The 22,595-nt window shown below is 34.4% G+C and overlaps 2 protein-coding genes across 5 annotated transcripts in view; one reads left to right on the top strand and one right to left on the bottom strand.

Annotated features, from left to right (window-relative positions):
- Positions 1-1,811: 1,811 nt before the first annotated feature.
- Positions 1,812-16,294, bottom strand: RAD17_1 (Cell cycle checkpoint protein rad17). Of its 4 annotated transcripts, none has more exons than XM_051212323.1 (8): positions 16,101-16,294; positions 15,733-16,065; positions 14,773-15,033; positions 10,952-11,057; positions 9,007-9,102; positions 7,448-7,557; positions 4,957-5,485; positions 1,812-2,609 (listed from the first exon to the last, which is right to left on the bottom strand). In XM_051212323.1, the coding sequence occupies exons 1-8, from the start codon at positions 16,212-16,214 to the stop codon at positions 2,359-2,361; spliced, it is 1,800 nt and encodes a 599-aa protein (XP_051072494.1). In that variant the 5' UTR covers positions 16,215-16,294; the 3' UTR covers positions 1,812-2,358. The 4 variants fall into 4 exon arrangements, with proteins under 4 accessions (XP_051072494.1, XP_051072493.1, XP_051072492.1 ...); XM_051212324.1 differs by lacking the exons at positions 1,812-2,609; positions 4,957-5,485 and adding exons at positions 14,261-14,560; positions 14,596-14,685 and having other exon boundaries at positions 5,600-8,151; XM_051212322.1 differs by having other exon boundaries at positions 7,448-9,102.
- Positions 16,295-18,222: 1,928 nt separating this feature from the next.
- Positions 18,223-22,595, top strand: part of AHI1 (Jouberin) — a 30,991-nt gene continuing 26,618 nt past the window's right edge. Inside the window, exons 1-6 of the mRNA XM_035733450.2 lie at positions 18,223-18,332; positions 18,369-18,421; positions 18,460-18,536; positions 18,577-18,751; positions 18,786-18,954; positions 21,537-21,980. Of these exons, the coding sequence (XP_035587132.2) occupies positions 18,318-18,332; positions 18,369-18,421; positions 18,460-18,536; positions 18,577-18,751; positions 18,786-18,954; positions 21,537-21,980 (933 nt within the window). The 5' untranslated portion in view covers positions 18,223-18,317. The remainder of the gene's footprint in view (positions 18,333-18,368; positions 18,422-18,459; positions 18,537-18,576; positions 18,752-18,785; positions 18,955-21,536; positions 21,981-22,595) is intronic.

Raw genomic sequence — 22,595 nt, 5'->3', positions numbered from 1 at the left:
TTAGTATTTGACCACAGATGCCTTAGAAATATTGCTGGCATCTGCTGGGATCACCGGGTAAGTAATAGGGAGGTTAGACGCAGGGTATTAGGGAATGATGGTAAATCGGTTGATGAGGTTATGAATCTTCATCGACTGAGATGGTCGGGCCACGTATTACGTATGCCTGAACACCGATTACCACGACGTGCAATGCTAACCGGGGTAGGGGATGGTTGGAAGAAAGTTAGGGGCGGCCAAACCAAAACGTGGCATCAGTGCCTGAAGTCACTAACTTCTAGTCTGAGCCATGTTGGTAGATGCAGACTACTTGGTTGGGGTCCGCGTGACTTTCGTAACCAATGGTTGGAGACTCTTGGTGACATGGCTCAGAATCGATCACAATGGCATCGGTGCATACACTCCCTGTCTTCCCTTAAACTAAGAGATTAAAATCACTTCATTCTTTCTGTCTACGAACTAATTCTTTCTTCCTATACTATATCCTTATTGCAACCTTTGACGTAACCACTCCTATGAATCCGCTGTTCATCTTGCTGTGCTAATGAGGTATGGCAACCTGGACCGATGCACATATGTGCCTGGTCCTACGTTGTAGCTGACTGACTGTGTAGTTCTAGCTTGGGGGTTACGAGAATAGCCTAGGAACCGAATACAGCGTTCAATTAGCAAAACTTATCATGAACCTACTACTAAAGGTGATGTTACGTCTACATAAACATTTAATTCCATGAATTTACTCTTCTTACTGTCAACATTACGTGTCGCCAGGATAGACGACTGGTGAGCATCAACGAATATTTGAAGGCACATAGGATTTTCAGAACACTTCCCCTCATATTCACTCATGTGGACATGAAATATAGTGAGGAAATCTTGATATATTGTGTACAATAAGTATTAAGATCGAAGCATTATTTATCGCCGTTATCAACAAACATTTCAATAAAATCCGATGTACCGATCAATGAGAAAACTGAGATCACAAGCCTAAAGATTAATACGTATTACAGTGAACTTATAACATAATAGGCTAGATAGTAAAATAATCTAATGAATGCGATGTTACTGTAGTGAAGGAGAACACAGGTGAGGACAACCGAATTATTTTTAGCACAAAATTACAGAGTTACTTGGTAAAATAGAAAAACCATACTATAATACTTAATTTGCAAAATGTTCGATTGTCTCGAACTTCATTATTCTTGCATTTCCATAATAATTGCTTTCTATTCCCGCTCTTCGTTTCTTGATCTTCCCCATCTCCTGCCGCCAGACATTACATTCCTGACTCGCGTCATATACTACATATATCAATATAAGTAGCACGTACCACATTACTACAAACGAACGCTTGTAAGCTTATTTTTTAAATTAGTGAGGAAAAAGTAAAGATTCTAGAAGGCTTTCACATCCTGACTGTGATAAAGAGAAATTATTTTGGGAAGCTGAATATTTGAAAGAAATGAGATCAATTGAATGTTATTTTTTACTGATCATGACTTGAAATTTACCTTTGCTTTGTTAAGTTCACTTAAATTTCTCTTAATCAAATTTTTTACCATTCATATAAAAACACCTTCATTTTTTTGTCAATAGATGTTAATAAATGTAACTTATGATTATTGTAGCGCATCGTTTATCAATCAGCACTAAGATATTCCTTTATCTTTTTCAAACCTATCACTCGTAACTTATTTGACCTTTCCTACTGAATATCAATAGCCTTATTTTGTATTCTGTAGTAGACACTGGTTATAAAAACTCACATATCAAATTAAAATTAAATACATGTCATTGAACGCTGTACATTTATATACTAAAGTGAAATGGATTTATTAATCTGACCAATAAGTAAACCTGTTATTAATCGATTTAAGTAAACAATTTCCGACCAATAAATTACAAGTTTTAATACTTATCAATCAAACAACTTCAACTTTCTTTTGACATTTAGATAGTACATCAATCGTTTAACTTATAACCAAGTTTCTAAATATATACTTATTTAGTTGATGAACACTATACATTAGCAACAGATGATGATAACAAAAAAACAAAATAATATTTTCTAAACCAATTGAATGAATTTCATTTTCAAATAAGAGTAAAAATAAGAAATCTCTAATAAAGTAATTTGCATGAAAAATAGTACAATAGAAAAAAAAAGTAAACAACAATAATAATATTTCAATACAAAAATGTTATAAAATTGGGATAAATGCATACAAGAAAGTTAGTAATTATACATAGTATAAATGCTGAAAGAGTACCAGGTCCTTATATATATATATATATATATATATATATATATATATATATATATATATATATATATATATATATATATATATATATTCATACTACTCCGATATTTTCTTCATCTGAAAAGATCTCATTAATATCATAGTTATTCCCTTCGTTAAGAGCATCTGGTGGACAATACCAATCAATATTTTCATCATTACAATTAAACTTATTATTATTACTATTATTAGTAACATGATACTTGTTATTATTATGTGAATTACTTGAAGTAGATGAAGACGAATTACATCCAACTGCTTTATGAGAAAAATTACACAATGATGCTATCATTTCATAACTGCCTAAAATAATAATAATAATAATAATAATAATAATAATAATAATAATACATTGAAGAAATAAAACAAAACAGATTAAGGCAATGAAAAATTTCTTAGAAAAACAAACAGTGAATAGTTATTCGAATATGATAATATCAATCAAATAACACTAGATAATTGATATCGATCACAGAATGTTAAATGTTCAATTAAGTGATGATTAAAATTATTATAATATCCACAAAACCCCTTCTGATATGAATCAACATATGCTCATTAGTGACTGGCTTCAAGAAGTATTTCCTGGAGTTCTAGTGAGAAGCAGTGGCCAGTGGATTTAAACCAGATCTGTTGTGAGATAGTAACTCATTCATGACAATGGTGGATGTGTCACACAATTTCATGGATTAGTCGAAGTTAAGAAATACTGTAGTAAACTATGTGTTTACATTAGCTTGATTACTATATAACGCATAATTTAAATTGTATCATCTATTGAATACAACTAAGTACACTTCCATTCAGAATCAGTAATAAGATAACAATACGAAATTAAGACTTAATTTTTCGATTTCCGACTCTTTCAATGTTTCGTTTCATTGATAGTAGAACGTCTGAGATATCTAGTAAAAAGTTAAAACCTATATGCCTGATAATGTATTCAAAGCACGAAGTTTTAAAAGATTCAAATACAACACTGAACTCGTCAGCCCCCAAATGCCCTGGTACGGTCGAGAGTGGGGAGAGTCCGCTCTCCCTCGAAAAATGCTCTCACATGGCCACACGTATATAGCGTTTGCCAGGGAAATCTTACTCACTGTCTTTTCGTGGCATTACTGTTGTTTACGAAAATGAGAGGACGAAAGCGAATGTCCAGGGCTTTAACCGGGTTGGTGGACATGGAGAGTCTATCTAGAGGAGTTGCAAAACCCTGATTCCAAACCAATGGTGCACATGGGCTCCGGTATCTTGAAGGAACAAATGGTGTATGAACCAATCGTTGGTCACCAGCTTCAATGGGAATGCATCTCCTGACATTGCTCCACTGCCTTGCGGATCAGATCTCCAGGTCGAAGGCTCCGGGTGTGGCCCCCTAAGAAAACCACTTTCTTCGGTTTGGGCAACTGGGCAGTATCACAGCTCTCACACAAATCTCATTTGATTTGTGCGGCGCATAAGTATTTGGTGCCTCCTTGTACCAATATCTATGTGTTAAAATAAATAAATAAATACTGAACTCGACAACTGATAAAAAAAGCCGGGGAGTTTTGAGCGCAGTAAATCTATCAAAGTGTAATAGATAGTACATAACGCATCTGTGTGAGCTGAACTATAGCAAACTAAATGCAAGCGCCCATAGATCTGAATAGGAAGGGAAAAACCAGTTATATGCAACTTCATTGAGAATTACGCACAATAACAGTACTACAAGCGAATTAAAAACTGGGTAGTTAGATCTATACAGTACTATCATAGCCAATTGACCTGATTACTTGTAAAATTAGCAGCTCGTTCGACCACCATGAGAAGCTACACAGGAAACAAGCATACATTAGTCATGGTAGACTAATTCACAATACTCGGCAAGGCTTGGTGACAAGGGATTTACTTGATTACTAGATTATCCAATAAGAGATGTCACGACAGTTATATTTAGACCAAGGATAAGATTTTAGAAACGTATCAACAAGGGAATCGTCCCAATTACTAAGACTAAAGAAAATAAAAATACTATAATATTCTAAACGTAATGGTTTCGTTGAACAGACAAACATAACGTTAAAGATATTACTGGGAATGTTCTCAGAAGTCAAACAGTCAACAACCTGAGATATACTGTAACTTCTTTGTCTCGTCATACAGATGGGAACAGACCGTATCTCATATGGATAGATTAAGAAATACACTTGCCCAGTGATATAACCGTTTACAGTAAGTGAAATGATTCTCTAATAGTTTCAAGAAACGGTCACCAAACTATCGAGGAATGTGATCGTAGCTGGAACCGGTAAGTTTTAAGGAAAGTGTAACAACGGCAGGAATTCAACTAAGATTACAAAAGTTGGGGGCTCTGTCAGAAATCGTAGATAAAATTTGACTTAAGCTGCTGGGGTGCCCCAAGGTAAACACCAGGCCGAATGGATTGGCCAACAATTGAAAACACATAAAATGGTGGAAAGGGAGGACAGCCAGCGAACAAAAACCAGAAGGATCTGGAGTCTAGTTATATGACGGTCTTATAATGATTTACAGTCACTTTAAGCTGAGTTGCACATAATTTAATAACATCATAATGATAAAGTGGTTTAAATCCAAAAAAACGTTACCCGGATAGCAAATACAGGAACAGTAGTTAAAACAAGCTTACTGAATTGAGAAAACCATTCTTCTCCAAGGACTTTCCACATGATAGGTAAATAATCCAAAACCATATCAATACGACTTGCAATCATATGTTCAACTAGCCAAATCGGTGATAACGAATTAGAAGTTAGGAAAATGTCATCTAACGTATCAAGTTTCTGTTTGCATAATTTCCAGCTATTTATAGTTGAAGGTGGACGGAAAGAACGAAATGCTTTGATATTTCTAGTAAAATCACTACCTGATATATCCTCAACTCCATCGGCTAGAAGAATTGTTCGTGCTGTAGTCAAAGCTGGATAGTATTTACTTGCAATGTTATATGGTCGCTTAAATTTTCGCGAAACAAAAGAATCTGAAGCTGGTGTTAAACCAAGTTGCCAATTCATTCCACCAGTTAAAAATGCATCAGCCCAACTAAACTGTTGTGAAACAAGTTCCAATGCAGTCATATTCGGGGAGAAGTCAGGATAGTTTTCATGAAGCCATGAGACAATGTGTCCACCGTCCGTATGACATAAATCCAGTATCTCCTAGGACAAGAACAACACTACGAAACATAATATAGACAGAATTGAGTTAAATTATATATATATATATATATATATATATATATATATATATATATATATATATATATATATATATACAGTCTCGAAACACTGACAACATACACGAGGCATTTGATAGCATACGATTTCCACAGTAATAGTCGTTTTTACTAAAGCAGGATTTCTTGGAGTATATTATTTGAGAAAATGTTACCACAAATAAAATCGGTCAGCATCACAACTAGGAAAAAAGTATCGAATGATAATATGCACTCTAAATTCGTACCGAAGGTCATCAGTGGATCAAGGCAATTTTCACGTCCAAACAAATACCAACTGAAATAGCACTTGGATAAGAGCATTTACTTAATGATTTAAAAGTTTTTTAAACCCTATGAGAAAAATTCTGTATACACTGAATTGGATTATGCTCATATGTAAGACTTGTAACATAATTGTAAAAAGCACCTATAAATTATCTAATATCTTGTCGTCACACTACGGTAGTTTTAGGGATAGCTATTTTGGTTGCATCACCTTATTATCCACCATTTGTCAAAAAACATACTGCCAGTGTATCATACACTTTGTGCTTCTGTTTAGCTCCTAGATTGAACAATATTTCAAATGAAGCCGAATGTATGGGCTTGCATGTTTCCTTAGCCAACCATAAGTAACTTACAATTTAGTATAGTGTTGTAACCCACTAATTTTTTACATTTTTCGTCAGCACACCAGGAGATGGAACTAACAAGATGAGCGTAAGTCGAATCAATAATCACCAAAAGCTACACCATAGATACATGGCTTACTCGATAAATAGGTGACAGAATGCATGGACATCAGCAGAGATCGTTAGAATACCAGATCAACTAGCTATCCCACTTACGAAAGTCAATCTCACGAAATTTGTTTTCATTCACAGAATGTAAAATTTTTCTGTGGCAACGATAAATTGTTAAACAATTAGTTAGCTTAAGATTCTGACTTTTGAGGAATTGAAGAGATATTTGAACCAATGGAAACAGAGATGAAACACATACATTGTCACAGATAGGGAGCATTTTGAAGGAAAGAGGAATTATTTGCTCCATATACTGTAAAACAAATTTATGACCTAACTTAGAGTATCTGATAAACAAAGTGTAGTTTGAAAGGAACAAATAACATCGAGAGATAACTAGTATGAAATAATACTAGTGAGCTTAAGATATACGGGAAAAAGTAGAGAAATCACATTTGTGCCAATCCATCTATAATTTTTAACTACAATTTATTATTATCTCGATAGCTCAAACTAAAAATCTCGCACCTTCCAACATGGCTGCGTTGAACATCAAATGATTTCGTTGACTATCATCAATGGTATATCTTGATTTATTACTTATGACAACAACAAAAACTACCTTGAAGACCATAAGTCAATTTTAAAAATTGATTAAGTAATTGGATACATAGTTTCAACGAAACTATGCAATCTCCACAACTCCTTACCAGTAATTATTATTTGCTCATTAATAACTAGCCTCAAAAAAGAATTTCCAGAGTCCTAGTAAGAAGTCCTGATTAGTGGAGTTAATCCTTATCGGGTGTAAGGCAAACTGTTGAAAATTGTCACGCAATATCGTAGATTGATTGAAATTAGACAATAAGAGCGTTGAATGCCGACTCAATGGTCTGGAGATTAATCGTTCGCGCGTGAGACCAAAGATCCTGAGTTTGATTTTTGGATGCGAACTTGTGGATGAGCACTGCTGAATAGTCTCATTCTAGAATGAAACGGCCGTCCAGTGTTTACATGTTTTTAATGGTGGTCTAACTTAGATCTGCTCATGATTTCAATGAAATTATACTAATATGTTAAAACAGGATAGTTAATCTGCTCATACTATGGAAACTTAATTGTGAACTAACAGTCAAATGTGTTAATAAGTAGGCGATTACCTCAAGATCAAATTCAAGTGGAGGTCGCCTCCATGTTACTAAATGTGATGGTAATTTACCTTCCTTTTTATCCAAGCTTGATACAATTTGTTCATTGTTTACTGGCTTTCCTGGCAAAAGAAAACCGGCAAAGAGGAAAATCACTACATCAAAACACTACCACAACATCATGAAAGAAATTGGAATAACACAATAATTAGGAATGTGTGGAATAATTCGTCATGTTTTAATCAAGACGAAATTCGGTTACAAGATAAAAATCTGTTTCACACATCTCACAGTTGTTAATCAAGTAGTTCTACATTAACCGATGTTTTTTTGCTACTTTTCAACCATATTTTCCATGTTTAACTTGCGATCGCATTTCAAATCATTTCTTCATCTATATCTCTCAGAAAATGACAACTGAAACTATTACACGAATTGCTATATTTGCCTGATTTGTAGTTCCAATATTTTTTTGCACTTACAATACTTTTCCTTGGTTTTATCATGTCACAATATTTTCTATTATGTTGATTTAGAACTAATTATTATTATATTTAAACTAAGACTGTTTTAATTGGTTTTAACTCTGAATAAGAAAATTTGGAAAAAAAACAAGTTTATTATGGAAGTTAACATGACAGTTTCATTGCCTATTAGAAATCAATCCGACATATAATTCACCATGATGCAAACGTCCATCGGTTCACATTAATACGCTTAGCATTAACACAAAAAAAGAAAAGTGGAACAGTAAGAAAAAAAAATTCTAACACCCGTTATGGAAAGCTAAAACAAAATCACGAAATGACAGAAATAAAGAAATAAATCTGTAAACATTAAACCAATTAGCTAATATACAAGTTGAAATGCATTGAAATTCGCACATATACACTGATATAAATACTTTGTACCACATTGATGTAATTTTCGTGTGAAAGCAAAATCAAAGTACAAATTTAAGAACAATTGCGATAAAATGAAAAGATTTGGCAAACGAGAAAATTCATTTAATCATGGAAAACATTATGTATAATGTATCTACTACGGTCATTTTTTACTTACGAGGGTCACTTTTACGTTTATATATATTGCCAATTTCAATTAAGTCTACACTGGATCACTCCATTTATTAGCACAAAATATATAGAAAACGCTTGCAAACTACATTTATTGTAGTTGAACAAACAACAAAACAATACATGAATAAATGAAACACACTAAAAATTTACATCCATTAAAATTATACTTTTCTATGTAGATTATTCGAATTATTCAAGTACCAGTAAAACTGTAAAATATAATAACTTTTTTAGAAAAAAACACTTCCAATTATTAAGTATGATAAAGTTCTTTACAAAAACCAGTTTCTTTATTGCTGTTGAAAAACAATATAAAAGGATTATAGGCAGAGATAGATGGTGGCTAGCTGTGGAATCCAGGACGCGCATTTCGTCCTGTTTGGGACTAGTCAGCTGGATATACCTGCTAAACAATCGCACTCCTAAACATCTATGGGAAGATTCAAACAAGCAATACAAAAATGGACTATATAAAAGTCTATTTTAACTTACTTTTGCAATAGAGAATTTTACCTATAGTACGAAATAGTGATAAAACTCCATCTCGATGAGAATGTGGCAGTGTAGAATTATTCCAATTTCCTCTCTCTGTAACAAAAAATAAAAGTAGATCAAAACTACCCCCATTAGTATTGCATAGAATTTCTAAACTATAATAAAACAGTTATTCACTGATCTATAGTTTTCGATGATTGTTTAATAAAACTTGATCCGTAACATAAGCTGCATCCAAAAGTACATAATTGGGAAAAACAGAACGCCTTCATAAACAGCTTTCCCAATGATTATTAATAATTCTTACTCACTTTACATAAATTCGAGGTATATTTATTCGTCACGAATAAGGAAACGATATTATTTTAAAATAGTTTTCATCCCATGGAAAATATACTATCTGAAAATAGTGAACAGTCGTGTTGCTCCTAGTTTTGTACTTACTATCTGTCTGTAAGAATCCATACAACTAGGAACCTAACTTTTATGTTTCACGATTACATACAACCTCATATAGTTGAAAACTCCAATAGTCGATTATTAATGACTTTGGTGGGATGATAACTTAATAAAAAAAACATTCCCAGGTGGTAACACACTAACCTAAATTAAAAGTAACTGAAAATTCATGTATATGTATCTATCCTTGGTTATTGAGTTGCTTACTATTCTTTTGGTATACAAGTTGATGAAAATCATTTGACTCAACAAACCTCCATAAGCACACACTCAAACAATATTATATTAACTGTAAGACTATACATATGGAAAATTTAATTACATAACAGTTAAGAAAAACACTCAAGAGTTAACATAATTATGCAAGATATCTAACACTGAATACTTCAGTTTCACTAATTTACGAATTAAACACTAACTGGCCAAATATTTCTACCATTATTAAAATATTTTTACTATGAATGAGATAGATAAGGTTTCTTAACCGTTTTACAGAAGCCACGTCTAATTAAGAAACATAAACAAAAGCTTTTATCAAATGTGTATTCCAGATAAGACTTAAATAAAATACAAATAGTTATACTACACTAAAAAAAGTTTTTCAATTGGAATATGTTGCTTCACTGACAACTTCATCAGTAACAAACGTATCAAAAGTTGGCATTATGATTATAAAGATTAAATGGTATGAATAATGAAAAGTGCTTTTGATAGACCAACGGGAGAGTCTATGAAACCAAACGCAGAACCTGGCACATGTATGTATCAGTCCAAGTTCCAATACTTCATTAGAACAGTTAGATAAAGTTGTCGGGTAATTTAACGACTTATGATGATGGGCGACAAAGAGTGAATGCACGCGCACCATTGTGAACGATTCTGAATGAGATTGGAAAGCAGCTTGGCAGTTATTCTATTCACAAATGATATGTAAATGAACTCAGACTGGAAAACATTTTCATTCTTGCTATTGTACATTAAAGGAATTCCATGACTGTTGCAGAAGTAGTCAAACAGAAAAAATTGTGACTGAAAATATTGTGAAAACATTCCAAACAACTTAAGTTTCATATGATTGGTTGGTTCCCTTTGTGAATATAGAAAATACAATCGTTGAGGCAGAATATTATGAATTCATTTTATTTTGTGGGTTCGCTTCATCTGCTTACCACGAAATTAAATGAATTCATATTACTCTGCTTCAATTGCTATTTTGGCAATTCAAACTGTAAGTCTCGCTATACACAACTAAATATATTAATATAAGAATAATTTCTCACAATTCATAAAGAATGTATTTTCATAAACTGGACATTCGTTTTACTTTAATATTAATCGAAAGATTTTAACAAAGAGAGATATTTTCTATACGCTTATGTACACAAAGAATAAAAATCAGCATCCTCACTGCTTCAGATGCCAAAGAGTATATGATACAAATGTGTGAAAACCAAAACCATGTTACAGTTGGTGATAAATGTACCTGAAGTAAGCTGAAAATGAAGCTGATTAACAGCAGATCGAATATCCCCAGAACAGTCATTCGCTATAGATTGCAGTAATTGACGAGATGGTAGTTTTAAACCAAGCTATTAAAGGAAACCGAACATAAGATGATTTATTTACAAAGCAATGTGTAAAATGAATCTGTATATTCATGGTGGAAAGTAACGAAGTACCAGTTTATGTAAAACCAAAACAACAAATCGTACAAATTAGTACCAATTCATTTTACTCCATAAACATACATTGGCTGCAAACAATTTTTTTAAGGCTTATAACCAAGTTATAAAGTGGAATTACGATAATATTTTAACTGTTCTAGATTTTTTAAAGTTTACTACAGAGAAAAAGATTATGAGACACAAAAAGATTTGACATTTGCTACATGTATAACGCATATATGTACAAAACACTATAGTTCAAACCTTAACTCAGAGTACTCTGGTAGTTGACATAAAAGAGGGTTGAGTAAAGGTATTGATCAGAATAAGACATATTGTTGCCACGGAAGTGACATATATAATTATATCAACTGATCGAAATTTTTTAACAATAAAACACTATTCACTTCGGTTTCAATAATTAGACTATAAAAATGTCTATACAATTACTTTATATATGCAGACAGAAGCAGTCAATTTAGCTTTCATTTTGACTTACCATTTGGTAAAATTGGCTAGATCATTTAACATGATGAATGGGATGATAGTAATTTCGAGTTGTTTTAACAGACTTAGGTAAGTGTCGCTACTAAATTCTGTTATAGCCTAATGGAATTCATTTTTAATTTTAAACTCCAACTCTTAAACCTATCATTAAAAGATTAAAAAAATGGCGATTTAAATTTAAGATAATGACGCTACTTTTCAGACAAATTTTTGCTTGACTTTGTGATTTAAAATCTTGGCTAACGTTCACAAGGGATCGCAAATGAATCAAATTTTACTGCTAGATTATCGAAAACTGTAATGTGATTAACGGAAGTAGAAGTGTGTTGAAAGGTGAGTAAGCTAAAAACACACCTCTATACTCTAATCAGTATTCAATTTAACAATTAAATAACCCGTAGAAAGTTAGCACAAGTTCTGAAATACACACACATAGAACATATCTACTTTTCAGTTTGAACATAAGTATGTTCAAAAATCATTAGAAACACCAGATTTAATGATTTATTTGATGCGTACTCGTGATTGACAGTTATATGGAAGTCGAAAGTTAAAACTGCATGATCACTTTTACCTAGGAGTGGCATGTAATAGAGGTTCGTAACGTCATCTTCATAGTGAGTCAATATAAGATCTAGTAAGGATGATTCAATGTCCGCGTCGTACCTAGACGTTTCTTTCAATTGTTGCAGTAGCGCACATGTGATAACCACATCAACTAGTTCCTGCTCAAAGGAATTATCTGATGATTCAGATCGCAGATTTTCCCAGTCTATCATAGGTGCATTAAAGTCCCCTACGACCACTTTGTAACCAAGTGTTGAGACTATTAGCAGTTCCTCATTTACCTCACAGCTTAGGCTGTGATAGCCCAAACCAATCAGCAACTCTTGTCCCTTGCATTTCAAGCGGCAACTAACTAATTCACACGTCTGTTGAGGTGATCCAGAAAATTTACCGCAAAAGACAAGCAAGGATTAGAAAACACTAACAACCATTTCATCCAGTAAGCGTTCACTTGAAATTTAAGCCAGAAACATCAAGGAAGTGAAACGTCACAGGTGCAAGCATTCTTTATTACACTACAGCATGACACACTAGATTGACAATCAGATTCAGGTGGTCAATAGGACCCTAAGCATTCATTATGTCAAAGAAAAACCTCGGTCGATATGAGATAACTCTTTCACTCAGTTTTTAGCATTTAGCATGGTTCCTGACAGTCGAGAACACCTTAAAAAAGCCCATCATTAAGAGACCTGTTTCTAGATGGCGAGAAACAGATAGCTTTAATTGGTGCCGCAATGTTTTTATTGTCTTCCATAAATTTCTGGAAATCCTGAATTTTTATCAACCTTAAACATTCCAAGAAACCCCCTACGAATGCCAGTGATCGTCTACAAATTCCAGTCTTCAGTTTAGGAGCACGAAATGAAAAAGCCACCGTCAATTTTGAATACATAGGCGCCACACAAGTCACTTGATTTGTGAGTGAGCTGTGATACTGCCCGGGTCCCCAGACCGAAGCAGGTGGTTTCCTTAGGGGACCACACCCAAAGCATTCGACCTAAAGGGCTGATCCACAAGACAATTAAGCAACGTCAGGAAATGTAGTCCCATAATAGTCGGTGACCGACAACTGGTCCATACGCCATTTGCTTCCTCAGGATCCTGAAGTCCACGTGCACCATTGGTTTGGAATTAGGGTTTTCCGACTCCCATAGGTGGATCCTTCATATCCACTAACCCGGTTGAAGTGCCGGACACTCGCTTCCCGTCTTCTCAATTTCGTAAACACCACCGTGGCGAGAAGGCAGTGAGTAGGCCTTCCCTAGCAGTGGCCGTATACGCGTGACCATGTGAGAGCGTTTCGAAAGGGAGAGTTGACTCGCCCCACCCCCGCCCGTACCGAGACATTTGGGGGCGAAACAGTAGATAGATAATATGCTTGACCGCTGGATGGAAGTAAAGTAGCAGATAGAAAATAGCAGGAGCTAACTAAAAGTTAAGTTGATTTAAGTAACCAAACAGCCTGATAGAACATAACTAATGAAAATCAGATACTAAAACGAGCTATAAAATACACAGCCTACAAATGCCCTGATACAGTTGAGGATGGGAGAGTCCACCCTCTCTCTCGAAATGCCTTCACATGGCCAAACACATACAGTAACTACCAGGGAAATCCTACTCTACCTTCTCGCCGCTGGGGTGTTGTTTACGAAGTTGAGGGGACGAAAAGCGAATATCCGGCACTTTATCGGGTTAGTGAATATGGAGAACCCAACTACGGGAGTTGAAAACCCTGATTTCAAACCAATAGTGCACATTAAGTGCAGGATCCTGAGGGAAAAAATAGCATATGGATCAATTGTTGGTGACCGGCTATCATGGGACTACATCTCCTAACGTTGCTCCACTGCCTTGTGCATTAAAATTCTAGATCAAAGGCTCTAGAAGTGGCCCCTTAAAAGAGCTCCTGCTTTGGTCTAGGTGTCTGGGCAGTATCCCAGCCTCACACAAGTCGAGTGATGGAGTGTGGTGCATAAACATTTGGTGTCACGTTTATGTTTAGATAAATAAATACAATACACAAATCAGCTTAAATAATCCAGATTTACAGTCTCATAGAACTATTATTTTTTAGCGGTAAACGTTGTTTATCCTAGAAATTGTGAATTTCATAGTTCTGCTTCAATTCACAAATATTTTAGGGGTATTAAGTGAGGATTTCGATAGTTCCAAAGTTAAATGGATGACTATTCACTAAGAAAAACACTAAGTACGATGGATAACGATTGGTGCAGATGTAAGTGGCATATTGATTAAAACATTTGACCGCTGATCATAAAGTTGTAGGATCGAATCGTGCTCCATTTACTTCGTTTTAAACAGTCAGGTCCTTATACAATGACACGTAGCTAAAAATCAAGTATATGAACTAATATTCGCCTACCATTACTCAGGACAGTTTCTTTTTTTAGTCGAATAACACTACTGCCAGACTCCCCAGGTACTTATGATAGCAAGAGTAGCTACCGTACATCTGAACGAAACGTTTTGGTCATAAATACATATATATATATATATATATATATATATATATATATATATATATATATATATAGCTCACCTGTTTAGCCAAAATATTCCCAATTCTACTTAATGCCTTGACTACGAGAGTTGGTGCGACGGGATTGAATTCTATGCGCTGTATAAGTAATTCACTACATAAGGTAGGAGGACAAATAATCCTTTCACACAAATCGTTTTCGGTGAATGTAGAAGAGGACAAAATAAGAACCAATAAGCAATTTACACACGCACGCGTACTGTGAAGACGAAGGAGGTTATGAAAGCGCGAAGGATGTTCACTAACAACAGTAGGAAGATTCTAAAAGCGAAAAAGAAGTGTACTGTTAGATTGAGAACCCAAGAACATCTTAAAACAAAAAAAACTAGACGTCACAATCAGTCAAATTGTTTTTACGATTGGCACTAAATGAATACGTACTAAGTCGAAATGTTTATAATGAATTGTTATACTATAGAGAATTAACTTATAAGTCTTATAGATCAAAGCAGTAGTCCAGAAAAAGCAATAATTGACTTTAATAGCTGAAACCAAGCTTTCCTTGTTGCGTTAAGTGCTTTAGCCATAGACTAAATGCACAGATGAAACTATTCATTAATTCCTTAGAAGGTAAAATATTATCTGACAGCACTATGTACTTGCATAGTTTCAAAACACATGCGATACAATCATGAGCAGATGGAAATTATTAGCCGAACAATCACCTTAACTGAAAATGTCAGTCCTTAGTATTTGCGAAAAACAAGATAATTGGATACCAAATCTACTGCGAGAATTCATAGGCACAAGATACGGATAAAAAGGTGGTAATACAAGTGGATTAAACAAGGAGCTATAAAATGATTGTAGGAGACAGAAGATAAGTTAAAAGTAAAGACATGTAGACGGATAGAGTTGGACGGCGGAGACAGTGCTGATGTAAGGAAAGATTACGCCACACATTTCCGAAATATCAGACCATCAAAACCAAACCACAATATTAAAATTAAAATTACTAACTTCTAGGATCATAACTGTTATCGGAGAGGTGCACTCTAGTGACTTTCCAGACTCAGAAGACATGACTGATTGTCCACCGTAAACTCCAGAAGACAGAACAAACTTTTCGATTTCTGTATACTCATCATAACCAATCCCTTCATCCAGAAACTGGACAACGTTAACTGTACCAAAGACAGAACGGGAAAGAACTTCAACTGCAGTAGTTTTGCCAGAACCCGTAGGTCCAACCAATAGAATTATAGGTCCACCGACTACCCTTGTAGTCGTTAATGCCCTTTTTATGCAGATGCGTAATTCTTTTAATTTATCTTTGTGAACGGCCAAGTCATCCTAAAGTGATATGAATAAATGTGAACCATATTTACCTCACAGTTTACGTAGCATATATCGATGCCTGGTCCATCGAGTTTTGGCAGAATTGTATGAATTTTACTGTTGGATATCTCCTTTAAAAGCCATTCGTTTGTTTTTGAACGCATATGAGGAGACGCACCGTTTGAATGTAATTACAATATCCAATATCCAATATCTTTATCACAGTGCTGGTATAAACTAACAGATTTCTACGACCTCGATTCTTATCGTTTCGGTAGGGTTTCAGGCATTACGTTATGTATAACGGTTGATAATCTAGCTACACTATTGCATTAATATCGGTCAGTGTGGCAGTTGGTTGAGGATTTGGATATTTTGTAGTTGAGTGAGTGCACTTGTCCATGGGCAGTAAGGCTTCTGGGTACCATCAGATATCACATTATAAGGCCTCAATGTGGTTGGTTTCAACGTGAAAATAATAGAACGGCAATTAAAGCGCTAAGATCAGATGGTTTTTTAAAGTATAAGCACTTAGTTTACTTAACGCGTAAGATGGCCATATTCAAAGAGTGAGTGGAAAAAAACTGTGAAAGCGCAATGGTGTGACTGCCAAATCTATTACATCATAGGTAGAAAACACATTGTTGTCTTCACTGACTTGTCCCATTGTGATATCCAGCAGTTGCACTAAGGACTTATTAAGAACACACTTGGAATGGGAATAAAGTAATATATTTAGTACGGTGTATATGAAGTTGCGTAGAGTTATGCCGTCCCGGTTCTGTTCACCCGCATCCACCATGTTTGGCATTCTCTCTATCTTTAATGTAGGTCTTCTCGGTCATAATATGTTCGTCCTGAATTATCGTGCAATTGAGAATCAACATGAGCACAGAAAACAAGGAGGGACATTCATAAAATAGCAGCGCTATTAACCGAAACGTCTTTCAGAAAATTTCAGAAAGTTCATATTGTTACTTATCCATCTGCTCTTTAACTTCGGTCGACCCATAAAAAGAAAACATATTAGAAAAAACGATTAAATATGTATTGATCGTCAAAGGCTAAGAAACATAGCAGCGACGAAAGTGCTGTGCTCTGTCTAGACACACATATTTGATGCGGCAACAAATGTTGTGTTTTTATGTCTGCAGAAATTTATTACATTGATCTGGAAATTGGTCACTACATAAGGGTGGAATAATCCGGATCCAAACAAGAGCCAACGGCCAAATATAACATTTGCTAGACAACATGAATTTCCGATCAACCAAGGTAATGAGCAGCTATTTTATTGGCAAAATCCATTATATATACCTATTTGAATTTTTTTGAGAAACTCAAAGCACATGCTGGATGGCATGAGAATACATTCATTCACAGTGAGCTTCTTACGAAGTGAAAATAGACGTTGTCAAAGGGTGTGTTGGTGTTTGAGGAACTTAAAAGCTGCCAAGAATAGTCTAATTCCCAATAGCTCTGATAGAACTGTAGGCTTCGCCATATATATCAATCAGTTTTTACGGTAACGCTTCTTGAGCTTGGTAAGACTAAAGTAATCGATCTGATGCACCATGATTTCCTCAATTTACCTCATCATACTATAACTAACTTTATATTTTTAGTCATACGATGCTAAAAATGGGTGTGTAAGAACAATCAAGGCATATTAAGAGCATTCAAAGTTAGAAAACAAACGCACTCATAGCCTTACCATTACAATGATAAGTAGTACGGTCAATATCAGAAATGTTTTTGATGCGACAGGGCTAAGCGATTAGTCTTTTGGAATTCTTCGAGAACCACACTCAGAAGATAAACAAGGAAGAATTCAGTAGTGGCGGAAGTGCAGTGAAATCGAATGATATGAGATAAATGATATTATGAACAAGAAACTGGCTATCTACAGCGAAAGCAGCATCTTACACCTCTCTTTTCAGGATATGACTACGATATCTATGAGGTTCGCTGCCAGCTGAGCTAGTCCTTAAAATTAAAGACTGTCTATGATGAGCATCCCGAATTAAACAACCCCTATAAACTGAAATATAACCCCACAACACCGTAATCTACTTCAATAAATTGAAAGTAAAATAATCGATCACAACTACTAGCTTATCATCGATATGAAAAAAAGAAAACAAATGTTGTTTAAAATTTCTAAAAGTATACATATCTGCAGGTAATTTTTTGAATCACGTTACTAGTGTAACAAAATCGTGGAGACATGTTAATTCGTATCTAAAATCATAAGGATTCAAGAGGAAATGCCGAAACAAAAAGTAAGTTGTGCTTCAACGGTCACTTGTATTCACTAGTCTGGGATAAAAAATGAATCGTTTGAAATGGAAGAAATAGAGAATAATTCACAGTGGGTTTCCTTGAAATAAAAGCTTTCTAACATAAAAGTTCTCATCCACGCCATAGTGCCAAAAAGGCTACAAGGAGAAAGTTTAATGAAAAGCAGCCTGATAGTCCGAAAGCAAGTACATAAGTTTGACAGCTATTTCCATAAATTTAATTTAGTTTCTTGTGAAAAGACTATTGAAACAAATGAAGGGATTGGTAGCCAAGATGGAATCCTTGAAATTATTATTTATAGAACTGATCGGCTCAAAGTGGCTTCCTCAACATGTCATTTATTTGTTCGTGTTCACATTATGGATACTGAAACAGAAGACTACATAAAATGTGACAAAAAGTAAAATACATACGTTTTTATGCTAACGCAATAGAATCTCTGGGTCTATGGTAGAACAGTCGACTTACGTACTCCCGGTCAAAACAAAGCTGGTTAATACAAAATATCAGGATTTACTTATGCCTGTTTGGGATGAAATAATCATTATCAACGAACATTTTCGCACTTTTGCCAATAACAAAAATGTTATTTTGTTTTTTGAGGTAATTTTAGCAATATTTTCTAGTGTCCTAAACCATATTTCAAAACATTCCAAAAATAACAATAACAGCTTTTATTATTCCTTGACTTATTATGAAAATAATTGTTTATTTTTGATTTATTCAAATTTTTGTCACATAAAATTTCATATAATACTACCTTTAAGTTATTAAAAATAATGCTTTTACTTAAAAGTATAAGGAAATGTGATATTTATAAGTATTTGAATTATAGTATGAACTAAAAATCCCAGAAATAAGGTAATCGGATCAAGAAGTACCAGATAATCACAAACGAATGTACTTTATTTAGAATTCGAAATCAAGCATTTGACAAGTACGAAGGTATCATTAGTTCATTCAAACACCACATCCTTCACAGCTTAAGTTGGAGTTCAAGTGTCTGTAATCAATTGTACATCGTCTTCTTAAGTTCATCCTGTGTCTGTTCGACACTGTATTGGATAAAAACTCTGTTATCTAGAACGCACTCATTAGTATTAGAACTAACAACCGAAATTGGAACAGACTTACCTGCTTCCTGGGATTGTGTAATCAGCATGTCGGTTGTGTACTGAGACCGCTGCTACCTAGAATTTGAACCATGGACATTTAGACTATCCTCCCCCACGAAATAATATTGGATCTTTATAACCCCAATTTATGAATGATGTGGCTTCATTTGGTACATATTTCTCACATTAGTTAGAGTAAACATTAGAAGTGTTTTGTGGTGAGGATAAACAGCAGCTGATATGAAACCATCTGAATTGCAATCAGAATCGAGCTCATTTAGTACTTGTGCTTCGCATTGAACAAGTTTCCCACAACAAATAAATGCATTATGAGGACAAATAATATTTGATATGACATCAAGCTTTGACTCTTCTGAAATAGTTTCCTCGAATTTACTAAGAATTTCATTGCAGAGTAGAGGATCATTAGAAAAATCATCATCCATCAAAACTACATCAGGTTTTTGATCATGATTAGACTCACTCAACATATTTTCCTCAGATTTGCAAGGAATTTCGTCAGAAATATGTGAATCATTAGGAAAAACCATATCTGGTACAATAACATGGGAAATCTGATAAGTCGACTGATTAGAAACTGTTGTCTCGCAAGAATTCTGAATTTCATTTAACTCTGAACTGCCATATGACTCTACACTGTCTTTTGAAATCGTTGATAAAGATAAATGATCATTATAAATGCTCAGCTTAATAGAATCAGAATTACAAGACTTGACACTAGTTGCAGCAAGATGAACAGTGGTATTACAAACTGACTGAATATGTCCAATATCACCACATTTAAAGCACTTAGAATTACGAAATTTATATGAATTAAAATAGTGAAACTTGTCACAGGACAAGCATTGACCAGACTTGTGCCCATCTTCGTGAACTACATCGCAACTCCTCAATGAATTATCTGCATAACCTTGAGTATGCAGTGGGTTGGTATGACGTAATGTAGTGGAATTTTTTATATCCTCATGAGTCATTTTACGAAATCTTCCTCCTTTACCACATTCGAAATTTGTATACTTAACATAGTCTAGCAGTATATCCTTGAGAGTTGTATAAGGAAGCAAAATGGGTTTTTCCGGTAAAGCCCGAGTTTTTAATAAGCTATACGCTTTTTTCCGATGAATGTGAGGAAATGTGCTACAATATTAACATCCTCATCATCTTTCTTGGTCATAGCCCAAATTTTGAACCTTTCAAAGTAATCCTCAAAAGCAACAAGATCTGAATGTATGTCCAGCAATCCCATCACAGGCTCCATCGCGATGCCAGTATGATATTTATAAGTATTTGAATTATAGTATGAACTAAAAATCCCAGAAATAAGGTAATCGGATCAAGAAGTACCAGATAATCACAAACGAATGTACTTTATTTGGAATTCGAAATCAAGAATTCAACAAGTACAAAGGAATCATTAGTTCATTCAAACACCACAAGAAAACTACTGGCTATCCTAAGATAGGAAATTTGATTTATGAGACTAGGTAATTAATCTATGTGAACTACCACATAATAAAATCATAATAAGCAGGCATTCTTCAAAACTTAAATTGTTGTTTCCTGTCATCAAAGCGTACATATGCTCTTATTTGCTCTTATTCGCCTTATGTAGAATACTGTGTCAGACGATTTGCTAACCATATAGATGAAATGGAATTTCAGTAAATATTGGAAAGACGTAATACAGTAGTCAGGAATACAGATGCAAATCTATTGTTCGCGAAACAGAAAATTAAAAATAATGTTTTTATGATTTTGGGAGTAGATTTCTGGGCGATAATCAATATATAGATACGTATTTGTTCAAACGCTCATGGTTATTTAGTCGCTATCGTTCTTAAAAACATACCTATACCGATGTGGCTTATAAACATTGTGATATTCACAATAAGTAAGCACTTCAAAACCCAGTTCTCAGTTTTGTCGTTGGGTATGGTAAAGTATAATTCATCGGAAGCGAAATTAATAAATAATCTATTTTGGATTTTATGTTTCTAACTGTCAAAGTATTTTTAGATCTTGTTTTTAACCATTTTTGTAAATTTTTAGATTCTTGATTCAATTGGAAATATATTTGGAAGAAGTAGCAGTGACAACGTCAAAACATCTAGTGGGCAAAATATTGGCTCCCTTATGACTGCGTGGGCATTCCTTTTGCTGACGAATTCCAATGGTCAATTAAATACTGGTCCTAGAAAGCAACGATTACAGCTTTATGAGCCTATTATTAAAACATCCACTTATCCCCTAGAAAAAGTGGGGAACTTGGCAGTTGGGAAAATGTCAAGTTTAAGTATTTTGCAAAAGCATCAACTGCTAGCAAACGCCAGCCCCAATTTATTGGAAGACAATGCAGTTGAGTCAGGCTATCATTTGTTATCATGTTGGAAATCTGGAAGCCGATATAGAGTACCTTACCCTTCATCACTTTATGTAACCGTCAAGGAAACCGTTATAAAAAAGTCTTTAGAAGGGCATTCAGACGACAAAATGGTATGATTCAATAAAATTTCCTTAGCTTTCAAGAGTATGACAATCTTAATATCGTAATTCATGGTTATTGGGAAGTAATAACTTAAATATTCAAATTGTAAAATATGAACGTTTGAATGTGATTTTGTCTCCCAATTGGTTCTTCTTGCCATACTCATCGAGAGCGTAGCAACGTGAGCTAGTGTACGTTTTTGTTAATTAGTAGGTTGTTTATCACTAGCATATGTAAGCCACATTAATACAGACAGGTACTGAGGTGATGAATTATACAGCATGAAGAAATGAGAAAATAAAGGTTATTTACTGTACGGTTAACTATACACAAGGAGCTTGCAAACTCTATAAATTGGATTCACTAATGTTTGCTAACATATGAACCATCTGAATTCCAAATTTACAGTCAATAAGATGTTCAAAAACGTAGTAGTATCATAATGGTGAATGAATATCACAAAACACCTCTTGTAAAGTTAGATTTACCAGAATTTGCGTTGACTTGTTAAAAGTATCTGAATTAAATAAATACACCGTTAACTGTGAAATAAACAGTCTATTTAATACGTTCATGAATAAATATCATCCTCTAACGTGCAGCAAAATGGATTATTTATTGTT

Source organism: Schistosoma haematobium, chromosome ZW, assembly GCF_000699445.3.
Source record: "Schistosoma haematobium chromosome ZW, whole genome shotgun sequence".
NCBI lineage: Eukaryota > Metazoa > Platyhelminthes > Trematoda > Strigeidida > Schistosomatidae > Schistosoma > Schistosoma haematobium.
Note: the sequence above shows the minus strand (reverse complement) of the source record. Positions and strands in the feature narration are given on the sequence as shown.